Source organism: Neomonachus schauinslandi, chromosome 9, assembly GCF_002201575.2.
Source record: "Neomonachus schauinslandi chromosome 9, ASM220157v2, whole genome shotgun sequence".
Taxonomy (NCBI): domain Eukaryota; kingdom Metazoa; phylum Chordata; class Mammalia; order Carnivora; family Phocidae; genus Neomonachus; species Neomonachus schauinslandi.
In genome coordinates this window covers 60,218,431-60,238,265 of record NC_058411.1, presented here as the reverse complement: position 1 = coordinate 60,238,265, position 19,835 = coordinate 60,218,431, and the positions used below count along the sequence as shown (strand labels likewise).

General features: G+C 34.8%; 1 protein-coding gene across 4 annotated transcripts in view; it reads right to left on the bottom strand.

Moving 5' to 3' along the window:
* RALGAPA1 (Ral GTPase activating protein catalytic subunit alpha 1) overlaps nucleotides 1–19,835 on the bottom strand; it is a 247,730-nt gene that overhangs the window by 147,131 nt on the left and 80,764 nt on the right. For 2 of the 4 annotated variants that reach the window (XM_044918201.1, XM_044918202.1), the window contains exons 12-17: nucleotides 19,665–19,802; nucleotides 15,625–15,773; nucleotides 12,212–12,341; nucleotides 10,254–10,491; nucleotides 8,831–8,992; nucleotides 3,392–3,532 (exon numbers count right to left, since the gene is read on the bottom strand). In XM_044918201.1, the coding sequence (XP_044774136.1) occupies nucleotides 3,392–3,532; nucleotides 8,831–8,992; nucleotides 10,254–10,491; nucleotides 12,212–12,341; nucleotides 15,625–15,773; nucleotides 19,665–19,802 (958 nt within the window). The remainder of the gene's footprint in view (nucleotides 1–3,391; nucleotides 3,533–8,830; nucleotides 8,993–10,253; nucleotides 10,492–12,211; nucleotides 12,342–15,624; nucleotides 15,774–19,664; nucleotides 19,803–19,835) is intronic. The other 2 variants (XM_044918204.1, XM_044918203.1) reach the window with 1 other exon arrangement.

Sequence of the window (19,835 nt, the reverse complement as noted above, 5' to 3'; positions counted from 1 at the left end):
ATATCTCACCATTATCTCTTTAACTCTATCACAGAATGCATGTTACCCCAAATAAAGGAAATAAAAACAACAAACAGAACTGCCACTTAGAAAATTCCTTTCATTCTTCCTAAAATACCTTCCCCATTAAGTCATTAAAAGGAAATCTTTCTGAATTATGTATTTACAGTGAAGCAAGGATTCTGAAATAGGCACTTACCCTAGTTAAGGCACTACCTTACAACATTTTAAAGGGAACACGTCACCTTTATTTTAGCTTTTAAAAAATATTTCAGCACTTAACATGTGTATTTGCCAAAATATTATTTAAGTTGCAGACAAGAAATTTTGTAAAGCCCCTAAGATTCTGAGAAAAAAATAAATTTTCCTGACAGTTTTAACACAGCAGGGGAGTATTTGATCCAAACATTTAAGAATTAGTGGTCATGGCGGGGTGGGCCAGGTGGCTCACTTGGTTAGGCTTCTGCCTTCCTTTGGCTCAGGTCATGATCCCATGACCCTGGGATCAAGCCCTGCATTGTGTTGGGCTCCCTGCTCAGCAGGGAGTCTGCTTCTCCGGCTCCCTCTGCCCGCCCCCCCTCCACCCGCCGCTTTGTACACGCTCTCTCTCTCATAAATATTATCTTTTAAAAAAAAGAATTAGTGGCCAAAACTCATTTCAATTTTTCTAAACATGTCAAAAAAGGTTTGCAGTAAATGCTTTAAAAATATTTTTTAAAACTAAAAAAAAAAGCTTGAAGCAAAAAAGACATCTAAAAGAAGTTTACAACAAATTGGGAGTTTCTTTTAGCTATATATAATTTAGTTATAAGAACAGAAACATTGTTTTGCCCATTTACGTAACTTAAATTATAATTTGATGCAATCAACCAAAATCAGTGCTACTTACATAAGAAGGTACAGTGCTTAAATGGAGCACCGAAACGACAAAACATCCAATTCTTTATTTGTAGCTAAGCATCCTATGTAACAAAAATACATGCTGTTTTCTTCTATATATTAAAATTTATATGATTCCATTTACATATTTTCTAATCTAGCTACTCTTTGCATCGATAGCTTAAATTATTCAGGTAACCTAATCTTACTGGTGTCAAATACATATTCATTCATCATCAAATATTTATTGAGCATCCAGGTTTGGATTTGAGGCCAAATTTTCTATTTTATTATTGTCATCCATAAAACTACGAAGTCGACTATCAATTTCATTATAAAATTCATTATTCATTATTTCTATTATACTTTGGTTCTAAAAAATAATATTGAACACTTCTAAAAACATCATAAAGAATATGTCTAAGTATTTATCAATCAAGATATCTTGAACTAGGAAACACAAACATATCACATCCAATAACTGAATATTTTATTTTCTCATTTTTAGAGAAGTAAAATACTCAGTTTTTTTCATTTACAGTATTTTCAAAGAATACCAACCACAAGAGTGTCTATGTATCTACGTATATTCACCTCTCAATATGTACCCCTTTGGTTTGGTTGAAATATCTGATCTTAATTAGGCTACAGATGGTGGAAAGTACTTCAATTGAAATATCATTATTAATAAAAATGCACCTTCCCTTTGGAATGCCTGGGTGGCTCAGTCGGTTAAGTGGCTGACTTGATTTCGGTTTGGGTTGTGATCTTGGGGTCCTGGGAGCAAGCCCCATGTCCAGCTCCACGCTCAGCAGGGAGTCTATTTCAGGATTCTCTCTCCCCCTCTGCTCTTCCCACCCCCCTGCCCCCACTCTCTATCTCCCTCTAAAATAAATAAATCTTTTAAAAAAAAAAAAGGCACCTTCCCTCACGTAAGCCTTCAATCCACTAGGAACTGAAAGGATAAATACAGGTGGTTTAAAAGAGAAGAAAAAAGGGCGCCTGGGTGGCTCAGTTGGTTAAGCGACTGCCTTGGGCTCAGGTCATGACCCCGGAGTCCCTGGATCGAGTCCCGCATCGGGCTCCCTGCTCAGCAGGGAGTCTGCTTCTCCCTCTGACCCTCCCCCCTCTCATGTGCTCTCTCTCATTCTCTCTCTCACAAATAAATAAATAAAATCTTAAAAAAAATTAAATTAAAAAAAAAATAAAAGAGAAGAAAAAAAAGTCAACCTTACCAAAAGTGGCAATGTCAAGGAAACACTCATAAGAAGAGCGATAAGAAAGTACCTAAAAATGTACAAGTACTTTCTTCAAGCTAGCACATTTTGCATAGTAACTATTCAACATGTTTGCTTCTGTCTAAAAGACAAGACACTGTATGATCTTATTCACACAAAATTATTTTTTTTTAAAAAAGCTAATCTACAGTGATAGAAATCAATAGCGATTGTGTAGAGGAGGGGTACTGACTTGAAAGTGTCACAAGGGAATTTGGGAGATAATGGAAATGTTCTATATTTTGTTTGGGATGATGGTTAATAGGGGTGTGTATACTTCTCAAAAATCACTGAACTGAACCCAGGATCTATACATTTTATTACATGTAATTAAACCTTATTAAAGAGCAGACCATCTCGTCCTAGTCCTGGGGATCAAGGACCTGAGGCAGAACTGAAAAGCTGACCAGGTTTTGAGGTTCCTTAAAAACTGGGGCTTCAGGGGCGCCTGGGTGGCTCAGTCGTTAAGCATCTGCCTTCGGCTCAGGTCATGATCCCGGGTCCTGGGATCGAGCCCCACGTCGGGCTCCCTGCTCCGCGGGAAGCCTGCTTCTCTCTCTCCCACTCCCCCTGCTTGTGTTCCCTCTCTCGCTGTGTCTCTCTGTCAAATAAATAAATAAAATCTTAAAAAAAAAAAAATGGGGGCTTCATAGAATGGTTTCTTTATTTGGCTTAAAAATGAGTTCTTAGAATTCTATATACTATTATAATCTAATATAAATACAAAGATCTATTCCAAAGCAACTCTAAGATTATGTACTTTCCTCAATTATTGATTCCCCTTGCTTACTTCCATTACTACAGATGATGGAGCCATATGCATTATTCAAGATTAACCATATCATTAGTCAAAACAATGGGAAATTAAAAGTCAAGGCTCTAATTGTTACCTTCCAAGTCATCTTTTGTCAGATATCTATAATGACATAAATATACATTACTACTTCTTTTAACCACCTGAGAAGAAAAAAACTCAACTGTAAACAGAAAAAAATTTACAACCAAAAATATTGGACATTGGCACAGCACTAAACTTAGCACTTCCAGAATGAACTGCCAGGATAGCATTAGAATTCAAATAACTCAAAATGTTGATTTCTCAATCACTTTCCCAATTTCCCACACCTCCCCCAAAGAAATTAACTTTGAAGAGTTTATTTGATTAAGCAAAATTTGAAAGCAAAAGGATTAAAAAGTGAAAAAGGTGGTGCAGAAATTAGCAGAGGTGGCACTACCTGAAAGCTCATCAGAAAGGGGAGTGAGAACAATATCAGGCAAGAAGGGTTTGGAAGTATGGATCAGAACAGGAGCACTTTTAGCACTGCGTATATAGGCCGATGGCAGAGCACATTCACCAATGGATCGGCTTCTCATGGCTTTAAAAAAGGAAAAGAAAGAAGTGGGGAAGGAAAAAAGAAGAGTGACTATAATGAAAGGCTTGTGTCACAGAAAAAGCAGCAACAGAGAAAACTAAAAGATACAAAGGAAGGAAATTTTAAATTAAAACATTTCAGCACGGCAAATACTGGCAAGCTGTAAGAAAAGAAATCAGAGAACACATGACATTTCGAATGTAAAGTTTTTGGTGTAAAGCAGGAAAATGCTTATTATTATTAGCAGTTACAATAGTATAGCATTAAAAATCAGCAGACACTTTAAATTAGCACTATGTTCTCAAAACCAAGGGTTGAAAAGTTCATTGAATGGAAACACTGAAAAGAACTCAACATTATTAGTTCAAAGAAATTTTTGGTACTATATTTGGGCATTTCTCTGAGCCATTACAAGGCAATCCCGAGTCATTCTTCTTAATGAAGCTGAATTCCAAAAACAAATCATTTCTACTTTCATACTCTTCCCTAACAAAGTTTTGAAGTCACTCCTAGGTCATTTTTAGAACATTTTATGTAATTCATAATCTAAAGGATTGACTCTCATGGTTAGTATTTGATCTGGATAGGAGAAGAATGCTTACTTAAATCCATATCTCTTACTTATATTAAAGTGTAACAGTATATAGGACACCTGGGTGGCTGAGCTGGTTAAGCATCAGACGTCGGCTCAGGTCATGATCCTGGGGTCCTGGGACTGAGCCCCACATCGGGCTCCTTGCTCAGTGGGGAGTCTGCTTCTCCCTCTCCCTCTGTCCCTCCCCCTGCTTGCGCTCTCTCTTTCAAATAAATAAATTAAAAAAAATAATAAGTTTAACAGTATAATTTAAAGTTTTTAAGGAGAAATATTTACAAAAAATAGAATTTGCAATCTGGATGAAAAATAAAGTCATTGAGAAAAATAAACAAATTTGTGTTAATTTAAATCTTAAGCATATAATATAAAAACTTTAAAGATTAAGTTCTTAAAGATAACTTAAAAACTGGATTACTTTTCAAAAATTACATTTGTAGTTGCATTTGGTAGTCTTGTATAAGGAGTCACCAGTTCATACGATTAAAGACAAATTTTAGCACACTTAGAAATAATTTTTTAATTGTCGAGTTTATACTTCCCAAACATGTTTTTAACTTAACTTCCAGTTTAGGGGTTCTTGAACAAAGGTATGCATATTTTTATGTATGAATAGAGGACTTAAAAGAAACAATATTACATAATATCCAGTATAATATGACTGGTTAAAAAAAATTTTGAGCGTTATTATCAATTCAAAATCTTGGCTATCCGGGTTAATGTCAACTTTTGGTTCCCCCACAGATGCCTAAATTGCTTAGCCTGTCACACAAGGCCTATGGGACCCGGCTGCACAAATCACTACAACTGCATCTTTTCCTCCTGTTCTCACAAGCTGCTGCCACAGAGAATTTTTATACTCTTTTATACTCCCTGAAATTTTCATGCTCTTTCAAAACAGCATAGCTTTGTGAATTCATAATATCCCTGGTCTTCTTTTCCTCCTGACACTCCTTCTTACTCAAAATGTCATCTCATCTGTGAAGCTTTTCTGATTCTTCCACATAATTAACTTACTGGCAATACAGCAATGAACAAAACAGTTAAGAATCCCTGCTTTTGCAAAGCTTAAAATCTATTTTTAGTGGACTGTATGTTTTTTATGTCAGCCTCCCAACTTTTCAAACACAACAACTATATCCTCTGATCTTTATAATCCTAGTACTTGGCACATAGAGCTCAATAAAGGCTTACTGAATGAATATCTGTATTTGGGGAGTATGGCATAATTATTTGAAAAGGAAAGGTTTCAGTTGCGAACATACAGAGGAATAAACCAAAAAAGGATACTTATTTTAAAACTAAATTGACTCTTTTAAAACTAATTTGATTCAATTTTCAATTCTACAGAAGAATTACAAGTTTTCTTCTGTTTTTTTTTCCCTTGGGTTAGATAATTCCTTGCATATAACAATTCCTTTTATTCCTTCTTTCCTACCACCAACCTGAAGGAAGAGCTTGGGCATTTCCCTTGGAACTTGCCATAATCGCAGTGGTTTAAGTTTGTTATGATCCTAAATGAATGCTACAAAAATGCACCCCTCTATTTTTTTCACTATACTACAGGTCTTTATGCATACCTGAAAATCTGTCCAGTGCCTCCCAGCCATGTATCCTACACTACAGAAAATTACTTATGATGAAATAACTACTAGGATTTTTGGGGATTTACTAATCTAAAGCTTAGGTCAGAAATCTCCAGAAAGCCACTGAAATTCCTACTGCCACATATATTCCTAAGCCACCCATATCAGTGATCTTAAATCTGTAAATGAAAGGGCAGTATAAAAAATATAACATCAAGAAATCAAGAAGTAAAAACAAATTTTCAAACATATGAGCATGCCAATTTTTGAAGGCTTTGTATCTTTACCCATCTCAAAAAAATGAATAAAAAAGAAAAACAGGGGGCCCCTGGGTGGCTCAGTCGTTAACCGTCTGCCTTCGGCTCAGGTCATGATCCGGGGTCCTGGGATCGAGCCCCGCATCGGGCTCCCTGCTCCGCTGGAAGCCTGCTTCTCCCTCTCCCACTCCCTCTGCTTGTGTTCCCTCTCTCACTGTCTCTCTCTCTGTCAAATAATTAAAATCTTAAAAAAAAAAAACCAGATGCATTCCACATGAATTCATCTTGGATCATAAAGTACACACATTATGTCAAAAACTGTAACCTTCATTCAAGAGTTCCCATGCAAGAGAAGAAATTCATAAAAACAGCAAATGTATTAAATCACTAAAAGCTCACAAATACAAAATAAATAGAAGGAAGGCAAGTCTTGGTCTTTTCTCACTTCTAAAATTACACATAGTTCTCCATATTTATAATTAAATAAAATTCACATCATACATACATGTCTGTCCACTGGCAGAAATACCTTTATAAGTCCCCAAACTAAGGCTAAAGATTATAATAAAAATAAAGTAAAAGGAAAATCTGAAAACAGAAACAGTGATATATTTGTTCCAACAGTTGAATACCAGTTCCTGAATCATAACTGCAAACAAGTTATTACTTCTCATAAACGTATTCTAAAGTAAGTCTAAAGTAAGTCCTAAATTCACTGCATCTCCTTTAATAATGTGTTGGCATAAGCAAAACCTTAGGAGTAGTGATGAGGGACTTACCAGAATGTATACACTTTATCATAGATTGAATTTTTAACTGTGTACACTCACTATGAACATAAAAATTTAATATTTTAAGAAAAAATATATTCAAACACTATCCTAAATTAATCTGCTGCCCCTTTTAGTATTTTCCAACTTATGCAGGTACTTTTCTGAACAAAATTGTTAATACTTCAACTTTTTATTTGATAGGTTTGTTTAATGAACAAGCCAGACAAGGTTGTTTTGGCATAGGTACCAGAAAGTAATCACAGTCAGGGAGGAATTGAAGATGAATATTTTGCTCATTATGTGCTTTTTAAAGATGAGAAATATGCCAACATGCTAATGACTGTTTCTCATTAGACAGCTCACTGATGTTTCCTTAAACTTTACATTTCACACTAAGCATAAATTACTTCTATAATCAGAAAAAGTATATAAGGAACTTTAAAAAGATACATTTTAAGTAAAACAAAGTAAAATTTTAAACTTAAAAGAACAATTCTGTCCTAACCAATACATAAATATTTTCATTAAATGTGACATTAATGAAGAAAGGCATTTCAGATGTAATCAACATCTTCCTAAGAATCTCAAAAAGTGATTCTACACCAAAACTTTGATTATATTAATTTTAATTCATCCATACCCTTTATCCTTGTATCATTTCTTCTTTTCTTTTTTTTTTAAAGATTTTATTTATTTATTTGAAGAGAGAGATAGTGAGAGCAGGAACACAAGCATGGGGAGTGGGAGAGTTGGAGAAGCAGGCTCCCGCCGAGCAGGGAGCCCGATGTGGGGCTCGATCTCAGAACCCTGGGATCATGACCTGAGCCGAAGGCAGACGCTTAACGACTGAGCCACTCAGGCGCCCCTATTCTTCTTGACATAGACAATTCTATGCTTATTTTATAGGCAGAAAACAACTGTGAAAATATAAGTCTTTTGAAGGATTTAAAATTAACTGTAATTTTTAATTCTTTTAAATTTCTTTAAAATAGTGTTTTTCATGATTACCATTAAGTACAGATATATTTCCACAAAAAAATGCTCCTTCCATAAAAATCATAGACTGTAGGGGTGCCTGGGTGGCTCATTTAAGCATCTGACTTCAGCTCAGGTCATGACCTCAGGGGTCTGGGATAAAGCCCTGAGTTGGGCTCCCTGCTCAGCAGGGAGTCTGCTTCTCCCTCTCCCTTTGCCCCTCCCCCCTGTTGGTGCACTCGCAAACCCTCGTTCTCTCTCTCTCTCTCAAATAAATAAATAAAATCTTTTAAAAAATTATAAATTGTAAAACCTAAAGTAACTTCAAGCAATTTTGTTTCAGGCATATAAAGTATTATTATTCCCATTACACAGATGAAGTAAATAAAGCCTAGGAAGTTCAAGATTATCTGGCTATTCAGTGATGAAAGTAAGAGTAAAAAAAGAGATTAGGACAAAGCCTTCTTAATTTTCATTGCAGCACTCTTCCTACTACAATTCAGACCAAGTTATAAGTCTCTGAGAGGAAGAGGAATAAGATGGTAGCTAGGTCCAGAGTATACTGAGTGATCCTACATCCAGAAATTCTTCCCATTATTGCTCCTTTGCTGCTACTTCCAAGATCATAGAAACTTCTTCCATGTCTGTTAAAAGCTGCAAGGAATCTAGCAACAACCTCCACCTTGGTCTCAGCTATCTGCAAGCAGATTCCTAGTTGGAAGTGTGTGAAGCCAATCTAATTATATAACTGTAGCACTGAAAATTAGCTACCCTAATTTCCCGTTTGTGAGTATATTCACTTAGTAGAACCTCTATCAGTTAATGCATGAGTTCTGTAAAGCGAATCTGAGTTCCATTTCTTCAATTCTGTAAAAAACAGTTTAAAATTACTGATACCTACAGTAAAATAAACTACATAAAAATGCTAATGTAAGATAAATCTTAATAGCATGTCATTAGACTCTTGACTACTACTGAAAAAAAATAAAAGGTTTTGCTATAGAAGTTTTTCCTTTAACGACCAAAGTTAAAAGGTAACTATGTATTTACATAGATTGTTACTAAGGACTATAAACGTATTGCCCTGTACAATTCTCATTATTTTAAAGAGTACATACCGACGGTTTTTTGCCGTACTATACTCCTTGCCTTTTCGGTTCCTGGGGAACCAGTGGTTGTTGCACTTCTCTGCCTCATTGGGGCTTGGCCAGGCTGATCACGACTCCATCCTCTAGAAAATGACTTGTCAACTGAAACTTTCTGAAATTCATGTCCAACTCCTAGAAATGCAGATTTTCAATCTCAGTATACTGTCACCTGATTAATAATCTCTTCAAATTATGCATGCTACCTTGCCTCAGATCCTCAGGTTTACTCATAATGCATTATGAAGTATCAAGTTAAATGCTTGTGTACCATAAGGCTTTTTTGAACTTCAATTTATGTAAAAATCATATTCCAAAACCGATACAGAATTCTAAAATTACACCATCAAAAATAAACTATTATTAAATCCTTTGCCATCCACTTGTTCCATTAAAGAAGAAACATTTGGATAAGCAAAAAAGTTTGAGAAATGAGCTAACCAAAAGCCATCCTGTGATGGAAGTTACTAAATCTCTACCTGCCAATAATAGCCAGTTGGGAAATAAATAGTCTAGGAAAAAGTATTTTGGTCACATAATTAACTACCATGGACTACTTTTAAATAGGAAGTGTGACTCAGGCATAATCTCTAGCCAGCAACTACTTATTAAGAGTGAAAAATAACACATCAAGGACTATAAAAACATGTATTAACAATATAATCACTATGGGGCGCCTGGGTGGCTCAGTTGGTTAAGCGACTGCCTTCGGCTCAGGTCATGATCCTGGAGTCCAGGGATCGAGTCCCGCATCGGGCTCCCTGCTCGGCGGGGAGCCTGCTTCTCCCTCTGACCCTCCCCCCTCTCATGTGCTCTCTCTCTCTCATTCTCTCTCTGTCAAATAATAAATAAAATCTTTATAAAAAAACAAACAAACAAACAATATAATCACTATGTCATTGTCCCTCTCCCCCTTTTTAACACTCAATAGATACATAATCCACATCTAGGGAATGTTTGCTTTTAGTTAAAACTAAGAAAATGCTTTCAACAGAATTTTTCACATAATTCTTTTTAAATAGAGTAACATGAAATCACCTTCTAAATTCTAACAAAAAGTTGCATATGATAAAAAGGAAGAACATTTTATAAATTTCCATTTTGGTTAATTATTTAAAATAAAATATTTAAGATTATAAATTATTTAAATTTTAGCTAGATATATATAGAACACTTTATTTCTCATCAAAATTACTGATTTTAAGGTTCTTCAAGAAAAATTACAAGGTACCTACATGTTTTATTGTTGAAAATTTTTAATCTGCAGGGCAAATGAAGGAGGGAACAGTTAAGAGAAAACATAATTTTTTACCGTCACCTGTCTCCCTAGCTTGATTTTCCCAGACCAAATTATTTAAACAAATTTATGGGGAGCATCTCTGTGGACAACTCTTACCTTTCCCTTTGTGCTTTTTTTGCTTCTGTTCACTCAGCTTATCCAATGGTAAATCACTGAGATCCAAACTATATAAATTTCTTGCTAAAACTTTAGTTAGAGTTTCCATAGTCAGCGACCACTCAGTGGCTAACTCTTCCCAATAGGTCAATGACGATAATACTGAGAGTAAGTCATCCCATAGTTCTCGAGAGATGTACACATTAAGATTTGCTTTGATCCAGGCAACGATAAGAGTCTATAAAGACAAACAAATTACAATGAAATACGTTCAAATTCAGATATTCAATCATAAAAAAAAAACCCTAAGAACAAGCAGAATTTTAAATCACATAGTATCCATGACCCTTTCTTGGTACATAATACTTATAAAGGAATTCATGCAATCATTAGTATCTACTATAAATGTCACTTCAACAATTGCTAACACCCAACATTCTAGCAATTAGGACAACTTATCAAAACTGAAAAGAAATATCCTTAAGTTGTAACTATCCTTCATGCTGTATTACATTAATGTTAAATAAATGCTGCTTGAAAAGTCTCCACACTATTAAAAATTTGAAATTATTATGTTGAATTATTTACTAATGCTTATTAAGCTAAACTGACCAAAACCTACATTCTCAAATTGAGGATGAAACTCAGTATATAATTTGAATATTCTAAAAACAAGTTACTGCAGATATACTTAATGAAATGTTTTTGAAAAATTGTATGTAAATTAAAGAATAAAATTAAATTTCACTTTGAAGATACCAGAAGAATTAAAGGCATTTTGTAAAATATCCAATCATAGAATAAAACTTATTCACTGAGGGCAGAAATTACTGATCAGCCATTACCCCTGAGATTTTAGGGATTTCTACTGAAGATATAACCTCCTATTGAAGAAGCGAATAGTAAAAAGTTTTTCAAAAGCTTAACTCTAAATTTTACTAAGGAATTCACATAAATTTATACATTAAATGCAAGATGAAATGAACAGAGTTTACAGTATAGAACAGTAAAAACTAGTGACTCTCTATTCTATCTTGAAACATTTATACTACAAAAAAGTTATTCTACATAGCAAGCTAAAATTTTGCCTTCCTATAGTTTCAACATTGGGTTAGTTCTAACAATTGGGAAATGTTTATAAAAAGGGCTAATGAAGTTAAGAGGAGTTTAGATAATAAATGTAACTGGTTTCAAAAGATTATTCACTACTAGCATAAAATTTTAGGCATAAGAATATTTTTTAAAAAATGATTTGAATGACTATACTTATGGCCAAGAATTAGATCTGAGTAGCTTTTTATCTTTGATATTAAGAACCATTTTATCCATGTATTTGTATTTAATGTGTCATCTTAAGAACATATTATTTTGGTATTTCCAAAGAATCCATAATACATTTAAAGTCAATACTCTATCCTCAGGTTGGAAAACACAATATATAATTCTTGTATATTCAAACTACCACTGATACTTAAAATAGAGAAGTGAATGAAGTCTTACAGAACAGCATGATAAGAAAGATTCTTGATTATTAACTACTTTTCATTACTATAGAACAACTTAAAAGAAAGTTTTGTTTTTCTAACAATGCCAGAGACTTGGAAACTCATAAAGCAAACAATCAGGCCATTACTCATGAAGCTCCCTGGCAGCTTTTTGCAATCATGTAAGTATGCCACACAAGAGAAAAAGTTAAATATCATCAGCCTGTTTCAACACTCTTTACATAGACCTGGTATTTCCTCCACTCTTATACTAGGTTGTGAGTTTCTATGCATGGCAAATAGCCTATTTAGATAAGCAACTTTAAATTTAGTTCTACAAAAGTTCCTTTAATATGAAATGATCTTTGATTTAAAGCTTTTTTTCCCCCAAGTAACAAGTTCAGGGCTCAATGAATCTTATAAAAATACGTATCTATCCATCTATTTATCTATCTATTTATTTATTTTTATTGCCTGGAAAAGTGGTCCTGCAAGTCGACCTGCCAAGGTCATATTTTTTTTCCCCTGGAACTGTAGAAAAGCTTGTGATGGCATCTTCAGTACGGATTCCGTGACTCTGAGCAACACAAGCAGCATCTGTTCCCTTAAAGTAAAAAAATTAATTAATGTTTCCTTCTCATATGTGTTTGTTTTTGGTTAATGAATAACTTCAAAATTAATATTTGTTATAAAATGTATTATCTTTCAATAAGTCAAATATCAAATATCTTTCCAATTTTTAGAATTCTTTAAATATTAAAATTTAAAATTCCATTTTATAAACTATACCAGCCATTTTAAAAAACATTTTACAATCACAAAACCCTCTCATCAATTAAAAATGTATGCAAAAGCTCATTATTGGGAGATGAGAATGTGGTGGCTGCTCCCATCCCCCGACCCCCCAAAAATCAAGTAATAACCTTACGAAGCTGTTTGAAGAACATTCCTCTATCTATACAATATAGTTCTACCTTGATGCCTATATATCTATTCTTCATCTTTATAATATGGAGAATAAGCACAGAACCAGAAGTGTACCAGGTGCAACTGCAAAAACTACATGATTTTTAAGATTAATAGATCACAGTGATCTTGACAGGTTATCAAGGACCATCACTCTTTTGCCTCTTTCCACCCTTTTAAGTTTGGCCATTTCTTAACCCTTTATTCTCCTTGTGTACTCCAAGTCAAGACAATCCTAATAGTATTTCTACCTTGCCGCTTTCTCCTAGATGCTTATTATTAAGACCATAAAACCACCTTATTTGCACTTGATAATTTGGAAACTGATTAAACCACTTGTGAAAAGGGGTATTTCAGTTTGGGTGTACAGCCAGACTACCAGCCCAAGTCCCTATCACAGCCTCCTCTCTGATTTGTCTGTGGGCCCATTCCAGACACAGCAACATGTGGGACGTGGAACAATCCATGTGAGAAACGTGGCAGAGGTAGCAAGAGATCACAGACCTAGAAGTCATCATTTTTCTGGGAAGGGAGGGCAGAATCAAATAGAAAAGTATCACTCAATGTAAAATATCCTGAATTTATTAACAAATAAATACACGTATTTATTCATAAGATAAAAATCAAAGTTGCCACATTTGTAATCTCAGTCTTCTGGCTTAGCTGTATGAAATGAAGAACTTTTTGAAATCAACCACATATGCAATAAAGTATAGATTTTCCAAATAAATCTTATCTGACCTGTGGTCAAATCAAAACTCATTCATATATAACCTTTCACTTTGTAATATGATAGTAATGATTTTAATTCATAAAATCTTGTAAATTCAATGTAGGGGCGCCTGGGTGGCTCAGTCGTTAAGCGTCTGCCTTCGGCTCAGGTCATGATCCCAGGGTCCTGGGATCGAGCCCCAAATCGGGCTCCCTCCTCCGCGGGAAACCTGCTTCTCCCTCTCCCACTCCCCCTGCTTGTGTTCCCTCTCTCGCTGTGTCTCTCTCTGTCAAATAAATAAAATCTTTAAAAAAATAAATAAATAAAATAAATTCAATGTAAATATGTGAGTAATCTCTCATAATGCTATGACTTCAAGGGAACTTATAAAAAAATTTTTTTTAATTCTAAAATTGTGTTCCATATAGCAGGCCTCACTTTAACCTGGCTCAACAGCACTGATGCAAAGTACATTAAAAAAAAAAAAAAGGAAGGGGGGGCGGAGACTAACAAAAGAATGGTCCAAAGTAGTACGGTTACTGGATAATAATAACCTAGGTTCTGCAGTCTGAAGGACCAGTTCAAATCTCAGCTATGTAAACAAAGATAAATGAACTAATCTCTTTGTGCCTAAGAACAACCACATAAAATGGAGATATTATCCACCTGAGAGGTGCTACAAGAATTAAGAAAGAAAATGCATGTATAGTGCTTAAAAACATACCTGGCATCGAAAAGTGTTCCAATTAAGTTAATAATACTTCCTGATGTAACTCTATTAATACTGCTAATAAAGAATTTTTTCAAAATAAAGCCATTTTTTTCATATGCAGCAAAACATGTACTAGGCATAATCTTTCACTAAGTACTTCCACTTTTTAAGAATAAGTCAAAGGAGAAAAATTATGTATGTATAAAGATGATCACTGTCTTCCCTCCACCCCAAAATAAAATGGAAATAACTATATATCCATCAAAAGGGGACTGGTTAAGAAAATTATGGCACATACAAATGGCATAATACTATGTGACTATATAAATGGTTTGGTGAACTAGATGTTCACCAAAGGGCAAACAATGATTACCTCCAGAGAATGAGTTTTGGGGCAACTTTTATTTTCTTTTTAAAACTTTTCTTTGTTTGATTTTTACAATGAACATGTATCATTTTTACAAAAACTGAAGAACTGTTCTTTTCCCCAAAAGGCCTATTTTTCCATTCAATTCAATATTTATAGAGTACAAATAATATATAAAATACTATCCTAAGAATGTAGGAAACATAAAAACAAAGACAACAGAGACATACTTTTTAGGGCCTTTCAATTCAGAGGTAAACAGACATTTATACAAGTATTTTAAGGATTCAGACAATTTTGAAAAGAACTAAAACAAAGGTACAAATACATACTGAAAAGAAGTGGGGGGAAAATTGTAAGTAAGGATATGTGGAAAAAGGAAGGTGGAATCTAAAGAGTTACTGTGACAACAGAAAAAGATGGCAAGAATTCTACAGAAAAGTTCAGAATGGGGGCGCCTGGGTGGCTCAGTTGTTAAGCGCCTGCCTTCGGCTCAGGTCATGATCCCAGAGTCCTGGGATCGAGCCTGGCATCAGGCTCCCTGTTCCACAGGCAGCCTGCTTCTTCCTCTCCCACTCCCCCTGCTGTGCTCCCTCCCTCACTGTGTCTCTCTCTGTCAAATAAATAAATAAAATCTTTAAAAAAAAAAAAAAAAAGTTCAGAACGTGCACAGGAAACAGCAATCTGGTAAAGCTCGGAGCTGGATCCCATTCTGCAGGGTTGAGTTTAGGCTTGAGAGAAAGACAGAAAATTAGGCAGGGACCTCACTGTACATGGCCTTAAATGCCAAGTTGAGAAATCAGGCATTCACACACTTAATCATTTACTTATTCTTTTATTCACACATGCATAAATTCATTTATTCACGCATGTATTCATTCCTGAGAGTGGTCGGGGGGGAGGGGCATCATATGTCCACTTTAGAAAACTAATCCAGGAAGGCTGATCAAAGGTGTCTAAGATAAAGTGGAGACTACTACTGTCATCATAATTATTACAAAAAATAGTTACTTGCTAATAGAAGCCTCTACAATATTGCGACAAGCCCTGTTCACAGACACTACTCCTCTAAAAATTACTATAATTATATATACACAATTAAAAAAAAATAAAGGATAAATATTTTTTACCAAGTCTTTTTGTCCATTGATACTTGTACAACCATGAACCGATAAATATTAAGAATGCGTTTACACATATCTGTGTGCTCATCCAGAAGGTTTTTAATTTCATTTGCAGGTTCAAGAAGAAATATGTTTGATGAGTTTATAATAAACACCTAAGACAAAAGACATCATTAGCTATTCATTATAAAATTAAAATTTATTTAAAAAAAATAAATTCAGATGCTGATCACTAGGTGATCTACAGTGAACTTAAAAGCGTAAGACTATAGGTTAATTCTGATCCTATTTCTACCACTAGCTTGACGTGTGAAATTTAAACCCATTAAACCATTTTATTTTTATGTTTATCTAGACAAATATAAAATCACTACTAGGCACCCAAGGAAAAGAAACCAAGTGAAAAATAGCATTTTTTAAAACTGAGAGCTTTAATATAATAACTCTATTGCTGCCATAAAATGAAACAAACAATAAAAAATACAAACAATTTAGGATAAAAGAGGATACCTAAATTAAGAAGAATTTTCAGAATAAGATGTTCAATACCATCTATTACTCTTTTCATGTTTATAGTCTATGTGTGTTTATCTGCTTTAGTAGTAACAAACTGAATGAATAGATCACATATTATAGTACTACTAATGAGGTGCCATTAATATGCATCTTTTATTATAGAAAAGTTTTTAAAGAACTATTATAATCAAATCATTATATTTTGTTATTGAAGACAAAGTAATTATAATGGTGACAGGTGTGTACAAAGGCTCTCAAAGATACTTTGGAGGTATGGAACATTTCATCTATTGTGAAGCTAGGATATTTACATCTTCTATACCCATAATCCTGATTTAAATCCCTGGATGAATTACATAATAAAACATAGTTGTAAAATGAGAAAAAAGACTATTAAGCTAACTTTAGAATAGTGAAAAGAGGTAACTGTAAGTCTAGCAACACTGACCAAGAAAAGCAAGAGGCACAAATAAATAATAAATAAATTATTAGAAATAAAATAAGGACATTACTATGAGCAATTTGAGAGAAAAGCATTCCAGACAAAAGAAAAAGCAAATTTAAAGGACCTGAGTTGACAGCCTCCCTATCATGTTTAAGGAACAGCAAGGAGTACAGAATGAAGTGAAGAAGTGGGGAAGCAGTTGGGAAATGATGTTGAGAAACAGAACCAGAGCATGTGGAGAACTTCTCACACTGCCAGTGGTGAAAGAATATATTTTTCCCCGCAAACTTCGCAGACCAATCCTATTGTAAAATACAATAAAAATGAACTAATAAGGGGTGCCTGGGTGGCTCAGTCATTAAGTGTCTGCCTTTGGCTCAGGTCATCATCCCAGGGTCCCGGGATCAAGCCCCACATCAGGCTCCCTGCTTCGCGGGAAGCCTGCTTCTCCCTCTCCCACTCCCCCTGCTTGTGTTCCCTCTCTTGCTGTCTCTCTGTCAAATAAATAAATAAAATCCTTAAAAAAAAAATGAATAAGAAAAAGGAAATGAAAACAGACATACAAAAATATAAATGCAAACCATCAAAATCAAGAGATATTAGATGACTTAGTTTCTAAACTCTTAGTCTCAATTTTGTAATTATCTTGTGGGCCAGCACTAGTCTGTGGACCATACCTTGAGGAGCAATGATGTAAAGCCTTATAGACCATTAGAAAGACTTCTGCTTTTATGCTTAGTGATAATGCAAAGCCAGTGAAGGATTTTGAGCAGAAAAATGATATGATCTGACTTACACTTTATAGAATCCCTCTGGCTACCGTGTTGAGAATATGCCAGAGTGATGAGTGGGCAAGAGCAGAGCAAGGATACTAATTAGGAGTTTACTGCAATAATCCAGATGAAAGATCACAGAGGCCTGGACATAAGAAGTAGTGTAAATGTTGAATAGTTAGATTCAGCATACATTCTGAAGATGGCCAGGATGTGTTATCAAATTAGATGTAGGATATAAAAGAAGGCAGGGGAGTACCTGGGTGGTACAGTCAGTTGAGCATCTTACTCTTGGTTTTGGCTCACGTCTGATCTCAGGGTCGTGAGATGGAGCCCTGTGTTGGGCTCCACACGTAGCACAGAGTCTGCTTGGGTTTCTCTCTCCCTCTCTCTCTCTCTACCCCTCCCCCCGATCCCTCCCTCTCTAAAATAAATCAATAAATCTTTAAAATTAATTAATTAATTAAAAGTAAAAGAAAATCAGGAAACAAGATGGCTTGAACAATTGGAAACCAGGTGCTATAAATGAAACAAGGAAAATTGCAGGAAGAGCATGTTTGTTGAGCAAGAACAGAAGTTTTAGACATGTCAAGTCTGAAATGTCTATTTGATATCCAAGTGAAGATGTTAAGCTGGCATTTGAATATTTGAGTTTAAGACTCAGGGGTGCCTGGGTGGCTCAGTCAGTTAAGCGTCTGACTTCAGCTCAGGTCATGATCTCAGGGTCCTCCCCACTGAGCAGGGAGTCTGCTTCTCCCTCTACCCTCCCCACCCCCGTTTGTGCCCTGTCTCTCTCTCTCTCAAATGAATAAATAAAATCTTAAAAACAAAAACAAAAAACTCTTATTCAGACAAGAGGTCTCAGACTAGAAATAAAATTGTAGATGATGCAGTATATAGATGACATTTAAAGCCAGAGGAATGGATGAGATGAACCACAGAATAAGTAGAAAAGAGATCTAAGAACTGATCTGGGGCCCTTCAACAATGAAATGGTTAGGGACATATGAAAAATTAAGTAAAAAATTCTGAGAAGTGGCCAGTGAGTTAGCAGAAAAACAGGAAGCATGCTATTCAGAAGGACAAGTGAAGAAGAGTTTCAATAAAGAGGGAATGGTCTATTCTATAAAATGCTCCTGACAAATCCAGTAAGATTAGGATTGAAAAATGTACATCTGGGGCGCCTGGGTGGCTCAGTGGGTTAAGCATCCAACTCTTGATTTCGGCTCAGGTCATGATCTCACGGTCATGAGATAAGGCCCTACGTCACACCCCGTGCTGAGTGTGGAGCCTGCTTAAGATTCTCTCCCTCCCCCTCTGCCTCTCCTCCCTCCACTTGTGCACATGCTCTCTCTCTCTTAAAAAAAAAAAGAAAAGAAAAGAAAAAATGTACATCTGATTTAACAATGTGGAGGTCACATGTGGTCTTGACAAGAACAGTCTGATTTAAAAAATGAATGACTATAATGAACTCCTACAAATCAACAAGAAAAAGACAACCCAACAGAATATGGGGAAAAGTATATGAATAGGCAATTCATAAAAAGATGCTCAATTTCAGTACTGATGAAAAAAAGCAAATTAAAAAAAGGAAACAAAAATATGAAATAAATTTCACATATTTGGGGCAGCAAAAATTAAAATGTGACTCTATAAGTAAAGAAGGAAGATATAAGGAAATAAGAACTCACAAACACTACTAAAGGAAATGTAAATTATTATAATCATGTTGGAAGACAATTTGGCAATAACAGTAAAGTAAGGATGATAATGTACAACTCCTCCAACCCAGTAACTCCACTTCTGGGTATATATCCTAAGGAAATTCTCCCACATGTGCAAAAGAAATACATACATAAGAATGTACATTCAGCGTAGCACTCTTTGGAATAATGAGAAATTGGAAACAACTTAAAAAACATCAACAGAAAAATAAGTAAAATGTGAAATAGTCATGAATTGCAATACCAGAAAGTAGCTAAAATGAATGAACTACAGCTATGTATCAACAACACAACTCAAAAACATAATGGTTAATGCAAAAAGAAAGTACCAGATGACAGTACACCATGACACAATTTATATAAATTTTGCAATTGTCTAGAAAAATAATATGTAATTTTTATCAATACATATACATCAGGAAGTAAAAGTTAAGGAAAAAACAAAATTAGTATTTGTTAATGAAAACTGATTAAATGTGGGTGTTGAGTTTATTAAAAAATTATACTGTACAAATACTGAACCATATATTTGAAATATTTAATAATTACTTTATTGTATTTTTTTTAAATAACCAAAAAGTGAACCACCTGCAAAACTGCCTGGGTACCAGCTCGTATGTTTTGTTCTGTGACTTCTTCGGAGGCGTTATGAAGAACATCTTGGTAGGTGCCATTTTTTGCCCAAGTGGAATTTCGAACATGATCAGCAGTATCAGCCCCATCTTCCTAAAAAATATATCAAGTTTTCATATTTCATTA